Genomic DNA, 18,007 nt, shown 5'->3' with positions numbered 1-18,007 from the left:
ACGATGAAACCAGAGCCTAACGCGTAGGAAAAGCTTCTTTCTCCTTTTCGTCCTCACAAGCTGGAGCTCTCGCTTCACATTTTATTCATAAATTCGAAGGAAAAGCATTTGATTTGCTTTATTCAAATCACCGAATAGGTCGCTGGGCACAGAGGGTGAGGCCATCAGACGGTGGTTCGATGAAGCTCCACGATTTGCGGGTAGCGGGGAAATCTTCCACTGCTGTCAAACCTGACATTTGTCACCGTGCTGATGTTCTCATTCGCGAGGATCGACGCATTGTGAATCAGTAACGACCCAGTGGATATTTTGATTCACCATGATAGTGCTCGGCCTCACGCAAATTTGAGGACTTCTGAACACATCATGGAACATAGCTGGACAGTGTCTGACGTACACCTCCCTCTGACTTGCACTTATTTGGTCTATTAAAGAATAGCATCCATGGAAGGTATTTTGAGGAGAACGAGGATGCGATTCGCACAGTGAAGAAATGGCTTAGTGACCAAAACAAGGACTGGTGCTAACAGAGGACATGCATTCTTGCTTGTCGCTGGAGCAAGGCCATAGAACTGGAAGGATATTACGAGGAAAATTAGGGTATGCAGATAAAGCGAATTAATTTTATGGGTTGAGACTAGAGTAGGGTTGCAGCGTAATTAACTTGTGTCACTGAAGGATATACACTGTCAGTTAACTGTACTGTGTCCTTACGTTTATACACTGGACACAGTAGTGACACAGAATACTTACTTAGCAGCTGTGAAGAACCGATACCACACTGAATTGTATTGGGTCTTTCAGCTGATACTCAGGAGCTGATTAGAGAATTGGTATGGAGAAATTTCTCTACAGAAGTGAAGGGTTCACTCTGTGCTGCACTGTACTGAGTCCTTTAATTGGCATAATGGATCAGAGCAGAGCAGAGGTGCAGAATGATTGCCTTGCGGCGGTGTAAGATCGATACCAATCTGAGTAGTATCGGGACATTCATTCAGCAGACGCACAAGAGCAGAGTGGTGGCATACAATAGTTACCCTGAAGTGTTACATGAAACACACTGATGCTCATAAATTAAGGATAATTGCAGAATGTGGTGCCACACAAGGTGACACTACACAAAACTGGCGCTACTAGCATAGGCACATAGGGAACACACACGACACAGATCTGTAAGTCCACGGTATTGGTGATAAGTTGAGAAAACCGTCCCGAAACACATGTGTTAAAAAACGCCGCTGTTTCCTGCCCATGTACCCCGGCATGAATATGGGATATGGTCACCATTCACACGTACACAGGCCGCACAACGGGTTGGCATACTCTGGATCAGGTGGTCGAGCAGCTGCTGGGGTATAGCCTCCCATTCTTGCACCAGTGCCTGTCAGAGCTCCTGGAGTGTCCTAGGGGTTCGAAGACGTGCAGCGATACGTCGACCGAGAGCATCCCAGACGTGCTCGATTGCATTTAGGTCTGGAGAACAGGCAGGCCACTCCATTCGCCTGATATCTTCTGTTTCGAGGAACTCCTCCACGATGGCAGCTCGGTGGGGCCGTACGTTATCATCCATCAGGATCAAGGTGAGACCCACTGCACCCCTGAAAAGGCGGACATACTGGTGCAAAATGACATCCCGCCACACCTGACCTGTTACCGTTCCTCTGTCAAAGACGTACAGGGGTGCACGTGCACCGATCATAATCCCACCCCACACCATCAAACCACAACCTCCATACAGGTCCCTTTCAAGGACATTAAGAGGTTGGTATTTGGTTCCTGGTTCACGCCAGATGAAAATCCGGCGAGAATCACTGTTCAGACTATACCTGAACTCGTCCGTGAACATAACCTGGGACCACTGTTCCAATGACCATGTACTGTGTTCTTGACACCAGGCTTTACAGACTGTCCTGTGACCAGAGGTCAGAGGAATGCATCTTGCAGGTCTCCGGGCGAATAAACCATGTCTGTTCAGTTGTCTGTAGACAGTGTGTCTGGAGACAAATGTTCCAGTGGCTGAGATAAGGTCCCGGGCAAGGCTACCTGCAGTACTCCGTGGCCGTCTGCGGGCACTGATGGTGAGATATCGGTCTTCTTGTGGTGTTGTACACTGTGGACGGCCGGCGGGGTGGCCGAGCGGTTCTAGGCGCTACAGTCTGGAACCGCGCGACCGCTACGATCGCAGGTTCGAATCCTGCCTCGGGCATGGATGTGTGTGATGTCCTTAGGTTGGTTAGGTTTAAGTAGTTCTAAGTTCTAGGGGACTGATGACCTCAGAAGTTACGTCCCATAGTGCTCAGAGCCAACACTGTGGACGTCCCGTACTGTAGTGCGTGGACAAGTTTCCTGTCTGATGGAATCGTTGCCATACTCTTGAGACCACACTTTGCGGCACACGGAGGGCCCATGCTACGACCTCCTGTGTTTGACCAGCCTCCAGTCGCCTTAGTATTCTACCCCTCATAACATCAATGTGTGTTCTTTCAGCCATTTTCAACACATCGCCACCATTAGCACGTCTGAAAACGTCCGCTCAATTCCTCGCTGCACCGTGCTCTGACATGCACCAACACACTTCTGCATATGTGGACTGCTGCCAGCTTCACCTTGCGACGACCGCAGGTCAAATGCAGTTCACGGGCATACCTCGAGGTGATTTAAACCCGCAAACTACCCACCAGAGCGTTGTTTCACCATGTATCAGCATTATCTTTAATTTATGAGCATGAGTGTATATTAGTTGGTTGAGTAGAGTTCTAGAGAGCAGTTACCTTGCGGCAGGGCAGGCTCCCCACCAGGTGCGGCGACGGCGGTGGCGGCGACGGCAACGCCAGCGTCCTCACTGCTCTTGTCGAATGGGTTGAAGCGCGACGGTTCTGCCGCCGAAGGGGCGGGCAGTGGGCTCTTTGGGGGCGGTGCCAGCTGCGGAGCCACTTCGTTTGACTCTGCACCCTTAGGCCTGGGAACAGGCAGAACAGATCGCGTGACACCCAACAACCACTCCGCAACAAGTGTACAACAACTAAAATAATTCATATCCTTAGCACAACTTGGGACGTTTTGTCCTATACTGCCGAGCTTCACCGTGCATGCCCAAGAAGATCCATAATGTTTGTCAATCCTAGTCCTAACCAACCAGCCTTCTCTCACCCAACTACTCACCCATCCATTTTTTCCCCTCAGCCACCTGTACACTCCTCCATCCTTCCTTCACCCAGATGTTCCCACTTCCATTCTTCCTTCGCCAAAATGCTCGCGCTTCTATCCTTCCCTCACCAAACTGCTCACTCTTGCAACCTTCCCTTGCTCAACCACTCGCTCTTCCAACCTCTCACCAAACTGGTCACTTTTCCAACCTTTCCTCACCCCTTCGTGCACCCTTCCATTCTTTCCTCACCCATTCTCTCAATCCTTGATCCTTCTCTCATCCAAATAATCACTCGCTCATTCAATCAGCCTTCCAATACATTTACTCCTTAGATGAGGTAATCCCCTCAGATTTGAAAAATAATCTACTTGTTTTAGTGCTGTGTCTGGACCATAGATGGTGCAGACAGAGCACTGTGCCTTAATCTCTCTGGTAACTGTTCATCGACTGTTGTATACACATCACTTGACCTCTCATCTATCACCCAATCTCTCACTACTTTCTTTCTTTCCTTCCTTCCTTCATGGATTAGTAATTCACCAATTATGTTCCCTCGACATGAACATAAAAGAGCACACTGGTCGCTTAGGAGCGCTGTAGGTGCTATACAAAGGAGTTAACATGTTTGGACGTGGCGATGACACCACAGATGAGGCTGCCAAATTTCTTGTTGTATCGACATGGGCAGTCGAACGTGTCTACAACCAACGTTATATAATTCGCTACCTTGTAACGTGGGATAAGAACAGTGATCAGAAAATTATGCCAGCTGACAGCGACTGGACACAAGTGCAACACCTGGTGGATGCTGATTGGTTTCAAACCAAACAGGAATTGTTTCTATCTGTGAATGTGGGTCCATTTCAATCAGCTTCACAGCGGACACTGCGAAGGGAATTGTGTAGACTAGACACTTGGAGTCAGGTGCCCTCACAAAAAGCAATTGCTCACAGTGTCAAATAGAATATCTTCAATGGCCACAAGACGCAAGCTAGATAGTAATTGACAGGATGCGTGTGCTATGGTCCTATGAGTTTCGATTTTCTCGCTCTTAAAATCATGAAAGGCGACATATGCACTGTTGGTCCAATGAGGGTGTACTTCTGGCCAGAGGTGACTTACGTTTTGGGATGTTTCTCACATCGCGATATAGGTCTGTCAGGAACATGAACCAGGACGTGTATTCCAACGTTCTCAGTGAGCAGGTGTTGAACTTTCTACTACACCTTTGTGATGAGTGTGCTGTGGACACTCTTGTCTTCTAAGATGACAATAGCAGTGTCTGCAGGGCTGCACACTTACACTCTTAGTTTGATGCACACTTGAGCACACTATCTGACTTCGACTGGGCCGCTAAATAGTCCTATCTTAATCTCATACTAAATATCTGGGATTACTAGGAACAGCGAATCAAAGATTTAGTAAACTTCCCCACAGTTTAATAAGTCAATCTAATCGCCAATTACTGACTTCAGCTTGATGTGGCACACCTAAAGAAATTTGTGGGATCTCTTCTTCATCGATTTGAAGCTATTCTCAAGCCCGGAGGCAGACGACTCCTAGTAGTGATTTTTGTCCGAAGTGCTTACCGTACCTTATTGCCCGACCCTACCCCCCCAATTACATCCTTACATCCCTCCTGTGACCCATCCACTCAGGCGCATTCCCCTGGAGCCCACGTACCTGATGAAGATGGAGAAGTCTGGAGCCTCGTCGCTGTCAGCCGAGCCGGCCCTGTTGAAGCGCGCGGGCGTGCCCTGGGGCGGTGGCGGCGGCTCACTGAGCGAGAGGAACGCGTCGAAGCTGTCCTCGGCGCCAAAGCCCGCTCCCGAGGCGTCGCCGCCGGCACTGGCGCCACCTCCGCCACCCCCGCTGTCGCCCCACACTGCTAGCACACCAGACACACTCGTCGTAACAGTGAAGATTTTTGCTGCAGCATCCTTGAATAAAATCGTCTTGCAGTTCAGATCGAGTCAAATCGATGTTAAAACTCGAGCTTTCGAAAATTACCACCGTCGTCTTCATCAGGAGATTACTGCCTGGCAGGAGCGAAGCCTGATCCCTCTATAGTGGCGTTCAGGCTTGTGATGGCTGTGGGAGTGCCTTCAAAGAAATTCTACCAAAAATCGTAACTTCGCAGAGAAGAGGGGGTGGTCTCCATCCCCTTCCGCGCCTGAAGGGAAATCCAGGTGTGGAGAATGGGAAGGGGGGGGGGGGACATCAACGCAATACCGACTTTCTGTATTTGTGCATGCAAATCCCGCCCTCCACACGATGTCATCGCCAAAAGAATTTAGAAAGCCAAGTGATGTCACCTGGCCAGTCACAAGCCTCAACGCCACTGTAAAGGAACCAGACTTTTCTCCCTAAAGACAGTCATCTCTTGACGAAGAAGATGGTGTTCATTATCGAAAGTTCGAATTTTAACTCCATTATGACGCAGTCTAAACACTGAGAATTTTTTTACATTTGTTGTAGTTCACCAGCTGATTCGCTAAGTTGTCTTCGAGCCTTTACAAGAGTTATTAGTTGAGAGCAAGCATCCAGCTATACGGAGTTCCACTATGAAGCCCCTTTGTAGCTGTCAGGTAATGATAACGCTGCCTCACACGAGTGCGGGGCATCTCCGTGTCCTTCAGAGTGATCACTCAACATCTGACATTGGTCAGGTCTCTTATATACCCTACCAGACCAGACCCGGCAACAAAACTAGACATGAACAGCACGAATAGACTCTGGTGGCCATTCTACCTCTCAGAAGGAATCATGTATTTGGTGGCCGATGATGTGTACACCGTAACACTTATATCGATTAGAAGTAGGTTTATATTATGTGACTTTGTAAATGTAATTATGAAGTGTTTATTCTTTGTTAGTTAAGTTTGTAAAGTATATATGGAAAAAGATAAATGATTGTTTAAAATAATGAAATTTTATGATATGTGTAAGTTTATAAGGTAAACAATGTGTATTGGAAGCTGGTTCATGCTTAGGGCGCTTGTATTGTAAAATGTAAAAGATGTAGTGATGTCCCTTCACAACGGAAGGGGCATGGCGCGACGTAAAAGGTGGTTTTGGCGGTCGAACTGGGTGGCTACTTTGTGTGAACGGTACGTAGTGCTTAGCCGCTGCACGGTACACCTGGACGGTGCCAAGGGAGGCACTTGGAGGCAGCTTTGCATGGAATTTTGTCAAGGATGTGGATTTGGCTGTTTGGTGCTCTCAGCAATAAGGAATGGCTCTAGTAAGTTGAATAACCGTCGCCAATAAGAAATGTTATAGAGCATTCAAACATCAGAAGCCGTGAGTTCAGTTAACCGCCACGTTGCTTGCCACAACTTCGCCACTGCTCCACCAACTTCATGCATACAGATATGTATCAGAACATGGACCAGTTAATTTGTGAGTGATTTTAATAATAATCCAAATGGTATAAATCTGTGTTTGAGACTGTATCTTCTATCCTGATCATGAACCTATGCAGGATCCCGTCCAAAGTGTTTAAAAACCGAGTGTCCTGTTTCAAACGAACTAGCGATTCATTTGTGTTTGTCAAATGTGCAAGGATCAACAAAAGTTAGTTAGAATTTTGCTAAAGTACTCTCAGCTTATTGCAAAATATCATTTTGCAAAAGTACTGTGCCAGATTGTGTATATGTTGCTGTCTAAAATACATGCTTCAGAGGTGATGAAAAAAGCAAATAGTTAACCTCGTTTGAAACATAATTTAGCCCTGATTACTATCATGAACGTTTTTTTAAGTTAATTGAGCTTAGTGCTGAATAATTTGCCTTGAAAAGTAAAATATAAACTATCTCAAATGAAGTTAAGAAGCGACTTTGTTTAAATTAAATTTTGCTACTGAAATAATCGGAGTTTGACGAGTGATACTATACCAGTTTATGGGTCCCCATCATATTCTTCTCATATTAGAAAGATCATTGGAATACTATTGCTGCTGAGGAAAGCAAATACACTCCTGGAAATGGAAAAAAGAACACATTGACACCGGTGTGTCAGACCCACCATACTTGCTCCGGACACTGCGAGAGGGCTGTACAAGCAATGATCACACGCACGGCACAGCGGACACACCAGGAACCGCGGTGTTGGCCGTCGAATGGCGCTAGCTGCGCAGCATTTGTGCACCGCCGCCGTCAGTGTCAGCCAGTTTGCCGTGGCATACGGAGCTCCATCGCAGTCTTTAACACTGGTAGCATGCCGCGACAGCGTGGACGTGAACCGTATGTGCAGTTGACGGACTTTGAGCGAGGGCGTATAGTGGGCATGCGGGAGGCCGGGTGGACGTACCGCCGAATTGCTCAACACGTGGGGCGTGAGGTCTCCACAGTACATCGATGTTGTCGCCAGTGGTCGGCGGAAGGTGCACGTGCCCGTCGACCTGGGACCGGACCGCAGCGACGCCAAGACCGTAGGATCCTACGCAGTGCCGTAGGGGACCGCACTGCCACTTCCCAGCAAATTAGGGACACTGTTGCTCCTGGGGTATCGGCGAGGACCATTCGCAACCGTCTCCATGAAGCTGGGCTACGGTCCCGCACACCATTAGGCCGTCTTCCGCTCACGCCCCAACATCGTGCAGCCCGCCTCCAGTGGTGTCGCGACAGGCGTGAATGGAGGGACGAATGGAGACGTGTCGTCTTCAGCGATGAGAGTCTCTTCTGCCTTGGTGCCAATGATGGTCGTATGCGTGTTTGGCGCCGTGCAGGTGAGCGCCACAATCAGGACTGCATACGACCGAGGCACACAGGGCCAACACCCGGCATCATGGTGTGGGGAGCGATCTCCTACACTGGCCGTACACCACTGGTGATCGTCGAGGGGACACTGAATAGTGCACGGTACATCCAAACCGTCATCGAACCCATCGTTCTACCATTCCTAGACCGGCAAGGAAACTTGCTGTTCCAACAGGACAATGCACGTCCGCATGTATCCCGTGCCACCCAACGTGCTCTAGAAGGTGTAAGTCAACTACCCTGGCCAGCAAGATCTCCGGATCTGTCCCCCGTTGAGCATGTTTGGGACTAGAAGCGTCGTCTCACGCGGTCTGCACGTCCAGCACGAACGCTGGTCCAACTGAGGCGCCAGGTGGAAATGGCATGGCAAGCCGTTCCACAGGACTAGATCCAGCATCTCTACGATCGTCTCCATGGGAGAATAGCAGCCTGCATTGCTGCGAAAGGTGGATATACACTGTACTAGTGCCGACATTGTGCATGCTCTGTTGCCTGTGTCTATGTGCCTGTGGTTCTGTCAGTGTGATCATGTGATGTATCTGACCCCAGGAATGTGTCAATAAAGTTTCCCCTTCCTGGGACAATGAATTCACGGTGTTCTTATTTCGATTTCCAGGAGTGTATAAGCACAGGGATATGAACAGTGAAACTGTGGCATCAGTTTTTACATGCCAGTTAAGACAGAGGTCCCTCAGGTCCATCTTTAGCCCTGCATTTCCTGCATTAACATTTCAGCACCGATTCAAGTAATGGTCTTGAGTGTAACTTATTAGTATATGTTTGGTACAATTTTTGCTTACTATGATTACTAGTTTGTGCATTATTTGTAACTGCTGCCACCCACAGCTCAGAGTGCCCTGTGTCCGCTTGTATCCTGAGTGCTATGCAAATGGAAATATTAATGAAATTAATTTCAATAACTAACACTCAATTTTCTTAAACATATATTTCCAAATTCATATGCCTAATTGGGCTGGCGACCGTTTACTGTTTCGTCCGTATATGAATTTTTCTACTTTCATTAACCCCAAAATTTGGAGGCTGTTTAGTTTTTCTATTAATTATAATACCTTCAATATTACAGTCCGATACACACCATTAGATACACACGCGGTCAAAATTTCCATATCCTCTCAGAGGGTAACATTAGCGTGTTTCATAGCAGGTTAGTGTTATACGAGGCTTTTCTCGTGACCGGACTTGAGGTTAGCTTGTTAGGGAAGAGTGACGTATAACGAAGCTATATTCATGTACAACCATGTCTTCTGGGTGCTTCACTTTTTTCTCAGGCAGTGTATAGTCTTCACAGTTTGGAAGCACTGTAACAAATATGTATGAAATCGGGGTTTAAAAAGTTTTATTTAGCGCGTACCAGCGACCACTGTATAGCAATTCGCACATGTGTCCTACTGTAGCCATAGCAAGGTTGAACGCCGAACCATAGCTGGCATCCAAGTAAATTGTGCGAATCGATTAATTCATTTTGTAGAATCATTCTAATCGGGTTGAATTTAATGCTCAGCTAATGGCATCATTTGTATCTGCATTGTTCAGATTTTATGTGCAAAAACTTACAAAAACACGTGCCCGGGAGGTTTTTGAAGCGTGTCACTTCTGTACTTTAAACCTGTACGAATAGGTTCAAACTTTGCACGAAGATAAATAAACGGAAAAAGTTAAACTAAATTTTGTATTCAATAATCTTCCTGCGTTGTCGAGATACAATGGTTTAAATTCCAGCTACATGTTGCATGTAGAATTCGTTCTTACGTTATCGATGGCGTGGATGCGGTTTAAAGTGGATCAAAGAAATTAAAAAACGAGTTCTTACGATAAAACTGACAACTCGCATTCAAAAATGTATCTTCATTCGCATTTTATGTAGTAAAAGCATGTTTTGTGATCATTTTTTACGCGCACCTCTTCTGTGAGACTTGTGCGAATCGGTTGAAATTTTGTAATAAGGTAGACAAATACATGTAATTAATGGTCGCCCGGTCTTCTGTTGTCACGATATATCCAACATGCTTCGAAGAACAATTTAAAAAAAAAAAAACTATATTTGATCTATCGTCACCCGTGTCAACAAAAATCTACATCGGTTATCAGGCTATGTCAGTCTAATGACAAAGATATGGTAGAGAAAAAGTTGGGAACGAATAGGAAAAATGCTTCTATCATAACACAAATAACGCGAATATGTCCTCGGCAGAGTTAGGGATGTAGATGAAGGAAGCTTCAGACATTTAAATCAAAACCTCACGAAATATTCGCGCTGTTTTACAAGTAAACCCCACTTGCAGCGAGCGCTCTTAGCTGCAAAGTGGTGGTACACCTGTATTTTGCAATTTATATCAAGATGCTCCTGTGCCCATAACCCAAAAGATTACGCCATCCTTAGTAAATAATATTAAATATCATAGGGCTGAAGACCATACAGACAATAAGGAAAGAAGTTTTTCTGGGGGTATAAAATTTCTATCGGTGCATTTGTTCCTGAAACAACTGCTTTGATTTCTAGCTGGATGGGCGGGCTGACTTTTTCCCCGAAGGGACCATTTCTCCCCCAAACCTACCTCATTTTGCACGTGTGGTGAGGAGTGCAAAAGCAAACACACACACATTTATGTGCTTGCAGACGGTGTGAAATGTTTCCTCTTTTGGTTAGGATCAAATACTTGAGTTCTCTGCTTCGTACAGTAAATTTATTGCTGTTGCTGTAAAAAAGAAATGAGTTGAATTACTGGTATAGCGAACGAAGACTGACCAAGTGGGTAGCAATATCCACATTAATCTGCCACAGTGGTTTAAGTTTCATCGTCGTTTTCCAGCAATAAGATAACCCATGGCACAACTGTACAATGTTGGCAAAGTGCATGTTTTTAAGAATCGATTACTTAATTGCAAATCAGATCGGCACACAGGCCGAAACTGAGAAAAACTCGGGCCACAGTAATGGTTCTGCAAGGGCTGCATATACGCTTTGCTACAACTATGTGATTGCTAAAAACAGAAAATACAATGAATTTTGTCAGACATCAGAACAGTAAATGGCTTTGTACAGATCGTACAATAAAATGACATTACTTGGTATATGAATTTCGTTAGAGATCAGTCTCATTCAGAATAAAAATTGTGAAATATGGAGATGTAATAATACACGTTACATTTTAGTGGATTATTCGTAAGATATCGAATATAATTTCTTCCCAGCATGTTTGCTGGCTTTAGAAAGAATGTACTTCATTTCAGTAATAACTGTTCATCGAAAATGAGGCCGGTAGACACGATAATGACAGTTATACAGGGTGTTACAAAAAGGTACGGCCAAACTTTCAGGAAACATTCCTCGCCCACAGTTATGTGGACATGTGTCCGGAAACGCTTAATCTCCATGTTAGAGCTCATTTTAGTTTCGTCAGTATGTACTGTACTTCCTCGATTCACCGCCAGTTGGCCCAATTGAAGGAAGGTAATTTTGACTTCGGTGCTTGTGTTGACATGCGACTCATTGCTCTACAGTACTAGCATTAAGCACATCAGTACGTAGCATCAACAGGTTAGTGTTCATCACGAACGTGGTTTTGCAGTCAGTGCAATGTTCACAAATGCGGAGTTGGCGCGGTACGTTTGTATCGAGACAGATTTCCAGAACGAAGGTGTCCCGACAGGAAGACGTTCGAAGCAATTGATCGGCGTCTTAGGGACCACGGAACATTCCAGCCTATGACTCGCGACTGGGGAAGACGTAGAACGACGAGGACACCTGCAATGGACGAGGCAATTCTTCGTGCAGTTGACGATAACCCTAATGTCAGCGTCAGAGAAGTTGCTGCTGTACAAGGTAACGTTGACCACGTCACTGTATGGAGAGTGCTACGGGAGAACCAGTTGTTTCCGTACCATGTACAGCGTGTGCAGGCACTATCAGCAGCTGATTGGCCTCCACGGGTACACTTATGCAAATGGTTCCTCCAACGATGTGTCAATCCTCATTTCAGTGCAAATGTTCTCTTTACGGATGAGACTTCATTCCAACGTGATCAAATTGTAAATTTTCACAATCAACATGTGTGGGCTGACGAGAATCCACACGCAATTGTGCAATCACGTCATCAACACATTTTCTGTGAACGTTTGGGCAGGAATTATTGGTGATGTCTTGATTGGGCCCCATGTTCTTCCACCTACGCTCAATGGAGCACGTTATCATGATTTCATACGGGATACTCTACCTGTGCTGCTAGAACATGTGCCTTTACAAGTACGACACATTTGGTTCATGCACGATGGAGCTCCTGCACATTTCAGTCGAAGTGTTCGTACGCTTCTCAACAACAGATTCGGTGACCGATGGATTGGTAGACGCGGACCAATTCCATGGCCTCCACGCTCTCCTGATCTCAACCCTCTTGACTTTCATTTATGAGGGCATTTGAAAGCTCGTGTCTACGCAACCCCGGTACCAAATGTAGGGACTCTTCGTTCTCGTATTGTGGACGGCTGTGATACAATACGCCATTCTCCAGGGCTGCATCAGCGCATCAGGGATTCCATGCGACGGAGGGTGGATGCATGTATCCTCGCTAACTGGACATTTTGAACATTTCCTGTAACAAAGTGTTTGAAGTCACGCTGGTACGTTCTGTTGCTGTGTGTTTTCATTCCATAATTAATACGATTTGAAGAGAAGTAATAAAATGAGCTCTAACATGGAAAGTAAGCGTTTCCGGACACATGTCCACATGAAATTTTCTTTCTTTGTGTGTGAGGAATGTTTCCTGAAAGTTTGGCCGTACATTTTTGTAACGCACTGTATAATAGGAAGTATCCCAGACAGGTGCATCCTAAACTTTAACGGCACGTTGTGTCTTACTGCACGAGACGACAAAAGCCAGATTTGATGATTCGATGGCATATGTCGTGCTGAATGTCACGATACCACATTACTTCACAACATGCATTATACTACATGACATCGGTACTAAACTTAAAGCACGAATACCTCAAAATGTTTTCATTTCAATGTCTTTTAAGCTGCAGGATAAGTCAAAAAGCTAGTTCCCTTATTTGGCATCCCTAACTCTGCCATTTTTTGTGTGTCACCGCCAGACACCACACTTGCTAGGTGGTAGCCTTTAAATCGGCCGCGGTCCGTTTGTATACGTCGGACCCGCGTGTCGCCACTATCAGTGATTGCAGACCGAGCGCCGCCACACGGCAGGTCTAGTCTAGAGAGACTTCCTAGCACTCGGCCCAGTTGTACAGCCGACTTTGCTAACGACGGTTTACTGTCTACATACGCTCTCATTGGCCGACACGATAGTTAGCATAGCATTCAGCTACGTCATTTGCTACGACCTAGCAAGGCGCCAAATTCAGTTACTATAGTTACTATCTTCAAGAATGTATTCTGAACAGATAATATTGTGAATCATGTACCGTCAAGAGCGACGTTCATCATTAATGGATTAAAGTTAAGTATCAAACTAATTACGTCCGCTTTCTGAATTCTCATTCCTTGTCATGTTCCAGACCTCACATCAGTATAGTTCTTCCCTCCTCACGCCAACCTGCGTGAGCTACAACGCGTACATTTCGGCCTCCATTTGCAACACGGTGTTGGCTCTTCTGCTAACACAAAAATTTTTGGTGTGACAGGAGCATTTTTGATTCTGGTTACCATATGTCGCAACATAATGGGAGAAAATGGAATTTTTTTTTGTTTTTTTTTGTTTGTGGTTTTAGGGCGCAAAACTGCTATGGTCATTAGCGCCCAGCCCGTGACTTAAGACAGTAAAAAACCGAAATTGAAAACCAGCAGCAATGGGAACAAACTCATAAAATTGGAGAAACTAAAAGTAGAAAGAATGCTTAAAAATCCACTACAGACAGGGGGTGGTTGTCCCCCCAAAAAAAACTTCAAATGACTGACGTCATTTCACTGTCACTAATAAACTGGAGAACGCGGTCGGCTGAGCGCGTGTCATCTGCTAAAATCGACGATAGATCAGGCGATAGCTGTAGACGGGAGCGTAACGGATTAAAATAGGGGCATTCAATTAAAAGGTGTCTGACCGTCCACGGCTGAGAGCAGTGGGGACAGAGTGGAGGAGGATCACCGCTTAAAAGATGTCTATGGCTAAAGAGACAGTGCCCTATCCGGAGTGTAGCTAAAATTACCTCCTCCCGACGACGCGTTCGGGAGGAAGAGGTCCAAGCGCAAGGAAGGGCTTTCACTTCCCGCAATTTATTACGGGGAAGTGTTGACCAATGCGCATGCCATAAATGAGCAACTTGGCGACATAAACCGCTCCGTAGATCGGTGAAGGGAAGCGACTGAATAGCTGGCCGAGGAAGAGAGACTGCAGCCTTGGCCGCCATATCGGCCGCCTCATTCCCACAGATACCAGCGTGTCCCGGGAGCCAGAGGAACGCCACCGAGACGCCCCCAGGTGGAGCAAGCGCAGACAGTCCTGAATCCGGTGGACCAGAGGGTGCACAGGGTAAAGAGCTTGGAGACTGAGGAGAGAGCTGAGAGAATCGGAGCAGATAACGTACTGTATCCGCTGATGGCGGCGGATGGAGTGGACAGCCTGGAGAACAGCGTAAAGCTCCGCAGTATAAACCGAACACTGGTCGGGAAGTCGAAAGCGATTTGGGGTGTCGCCAACAATATAGGCACTCCCTACACCTAGCGATGTTTTCGAGCCGTCGGTGTAAATAAATGTGGCGTCCGTCATTTGTGCACATAGAGCAGCAAATGCCCGACGATAAACAAGTGTAGGGGTACCATCCTTGGGAAATTGACAAAGGTCACGGAGCAGGCAGATCTGGGGACGGAGCCAAGGCGGTGCTGTACCCCAAGTTGTCAAGAAGGTTTTCGGAAAGCGGCAGGAAAGAGAATGGAGCAATTGACGGAAGCGGACTCCCGGGGGTAGTAGGGAGGAGGAGCGGCCTGCATACCCTACATCAAAGGAGGCGTCGAAAAAAAGATCATGGGCTGGATTAGCAGGCATGGAAGACAGATGGCTAGCACAACGACTCAGGAGGACTGCTCGCCGATTGGACAGCGGAGGTTCAGCAGTCTCAGCATAAAGGCTTTCCACAGGGCTAGTGTAAAAAGCTCCAGACACTAAACGTAATCCACGGTGGTGGATAGAGTCGAGACGCCGAAGAATAGACGGCCGAGCAGAGGAGTAGACTATGCTTCCGTAATCCAATTTTGAGCGCACTAAGGCGCGATAGAGGCGGAGAAGGACCACTCGGTCCGCTCCCCAGGAGGTACCATTCAGGACACGGAGGGTGTTAAGCGATCGCAGACAGCGAGCCGAAAGATAGGAAACGTGGGAGGACCAGCACAGTTTTCTGTCAAACATAAGACCCAAGAATTTAGCGACGTCTGAAAACGGAAGGTTGACAGGACCTAGATGTAAGGAGGGCGGAAGAAACTCCTTACGTCGCCAAAAATTGACACAAACGGTCTTACTGGGTGAGAAACGGAAGCCGGTTTCGATGCTCCACGAGTGGAGGCGATCGAGACATCCTTGAAGACGTCGTTCAAGAAGGCTGGTCCGTTGAGAGCTGTAGTAGATCGCAAAATCGTCCACAAAGAGGGAGCCCGAGACATCAGGAAGGAGACAATCCATAATTGGATTTATGGCGATGGCAAAATGGAATGTGATAGCAATAAAACGAGGAGGAGAGGATATGAAAGACTGGCATCCTGCCGACATGATGTCATTAAAGGTAACATCACCGACAAAGTGAGTCCGGCACTTACCGTCATCAGCACTGGTGTCCATTGCAGTAACCCCCATCCCGCCGCCGCCGCCACCTCCGAAGGGGTCGAAGGGGTCCTCCGCGGCGGCGGCGGCGCCCCCGCCGCCCACCTGCACCAGCACGCTGTCCGGCTGTTGGGCGGCGCCGGCGCTCTCGAACTTGGCTGTGAAGGCGTCGAAGTCGTCTGCGGCTGCTGCTGCCGCCGCCGTGTCTGCGGCGAAGGGCGAGCCCGGGTTGTAGGCCTGCGGCTGCTGCGGTGCCGACGGCTGGCGGTCCGCCACCGCAGCCCCCAGCATGTCGTCGCCGCCCCCGCCCCATTGGTCGCCGCCCCCACCAGCAGCCGGCGCCGTCGCCGGGGGCTCGGGGGACAGCTTCCCTGGAGCCGGTCCTGCCGGGTACCACAACAGTTACGCAAATCTGCAGTCAGGGCAGCCACAGCATGGATATATCATTATGAAGACGACCTCAATGGTCAAGTTGAGCTTAGACATCGTGGTTTTTTTGCTACGTCGACTGCATCAGTGTTTAAGGATTGCTTATGCCAATGGTTAGCTATCCTCTTTCTTATTATCTTGTATCATCCCGTTCTGGGAATTCGGTTGTTGTTGTTGTTGTTGTTGTTGTTGTTGTTGTTGTTGTTGTTGTGGTCTTCAGTCCTGAGACTGGTTTGATGCAGCTCTCCATGCTACTCTATCCTGTGCAAGCTTCTTCATCTCCCAGTACCTACCGCAACCTACATCCTTATGTATCTGTTTAGCGTATTCATCTCTTGGTCTCCCTCTACCATTTTTACCCTCCACACTGCCCTCCAATACTAAATTGGTGATCCCTTGATGCCTCAGAACATGTCCTACCAGCCGATCCCTTCTAGTCAAGTTGTGCCACAAACTTATCTTCTCCCCAATTCTATTCAATACCTCCTCATTAGTTCTATGATCTACCGATCTAATCTTCAGTATTCTTCTGTAGCACCACATTTCGAAAGCTTCTATTCTCTTCTTGTCCAAACTAGTTATCGTCCATGTTTCACTTCCATACATAGCTACACTCCATACAAATACTTTCAGAAACGACTTCCTGACACTTAAATCTACACTCGTTAAATTTTTCTCCTTCAGAAACGCTTTATTGAAAGTCTACATTTTATATCCTCTCTACTTCGACAATCGTCAGTTATTTTGCTCCCCAAATAGCAAAACTCCTTTACTACTTTAAGTGTCTCATTTCCTAATCTAATTCCCTCAGCATTACCCGGCTTAATTCGACTACATTCCATTATCCTCGTTTTGCTTTTGTTGATGTTCATCTTATATCCTCCTTTCAAGACACTATCCATTCCATTCAGCTGCTCTTCTAAGTCCATAACAAAAGGAATGGACAGGAGTTATGGTCACTAATTATATCACAAACTGATATCCAGATAGTCTATCCAATCGAGTGCTGTTGGCGAGGCGATGGTTATGTCGTTCCAGCCTCCACTAAAACATCTATTGGAACATTCCTCTAAAACGGGTTTAACAGACTCTTCTGCTGCTCCACAGTCGCACATCGGGGAGTCAGAGTCCCCCAGGCTGTGGCTAAGCCATGTCTCCGCAGTATCCTTTCTTTCAGGAGTGCTAGTTCTGCAAGGTTCGCAGAAGAGCTTCTGTTAAGTTTGGAAGGTAGGAGACGAGGTACTGGCAGAAGTAAAGCTGTGCGGACGGGGCGTGAGTCATGCTTGGGTAGCTCAGTTGGTAGAGCACTTGCCCGCGAAAGGCAAAGGTCCCGAGTTCGAGTCTCGGTCCGGCACACAGTTTTAATCTGCCAGGAAGTTTCACCTGAACTTCTGTTCGTGACTCAGAGTCACCTAAAGAAAAACTAACGTTTTCTGTCCTTTCCTTATTCAGGCCTACATACTTCGTGAACAATCATTTTCAATCATGAACATTATCAGGACCGAACTGAAAAAATGTCTTCTTGCTGATAACCTGGAAACTTACCTAAAATTAAAAACAACACACAAACCTCATTTACCCAACTGTTTCAAGGAATGCGAGGCCACTGTTGCCGTTACTTTTTATTAGTCACTGTCATGATTTAATTTTATGGATACCATATAATCTAATATTATCCAAAAATAATATCGTTACTAAGTGAAATTTGTTAATCAATTTTACAGACCATTGTGGAGTGTAAAACGATGTAGTTTGAAGTTCTGAGAAAGGCATTCCGAGATTGTGGGGATATAGCTCGAGGATGAACCTAAGGAAGCAGGTGAACCAAATAAACAAGAGTCCATTGTTATTAATCTCTTTACGGAGGCTGTATTTATGAATGT

General features: G+C 46.7%; 1 protein-coding gene across 1 annotated transcript in view; it reads right to left on the bottom strand.

The window, feature by feature from the left end:
* LOC126106173 (uncharacterized) overlaps positions 1-18,007 on the bottom strand; it is a 463,842-nt gene that overhangs the window by 104,246 nt on the left and 341,589 nt on the right. The window contains exons 21-23 of the mRNA XM_049912411.1: positions 15,692-16,078; positions 4,832-5,033; positions 2,772-2,959 (exon numbers count right to left, since the gene is read on the bottom strand). Of these exons, the coding sequence (XP_049768368.1) occupies positions 2,772-2,959; positions 4,832-5,033; positions 15,692-16,078 (777 nt within the window). The remainder of the gene's footprint in view (positions 1-2,771; positions 2,960-4,831; positions 5,034-15,691; positions 16,079-18,007) is intronic.

This window comes from Schistocerca cancellata, chromosome 10, assembly GCF_023864275.1.
Source record: "Schistocerca cancellata isolate TAMUIC-IGC-003103 chromosome 10, iqSchCanc2.1, whole genome shotgun sequence".
NCBI lineage: Eukaryota > Metazoa > Arthropoda > Insecta > Orthoptera > Acrididae > Schistocerca > Schistocerca cancellata.
This window is presented reverse-complemented; position numbering and strand designations above follow the sequence as displayed.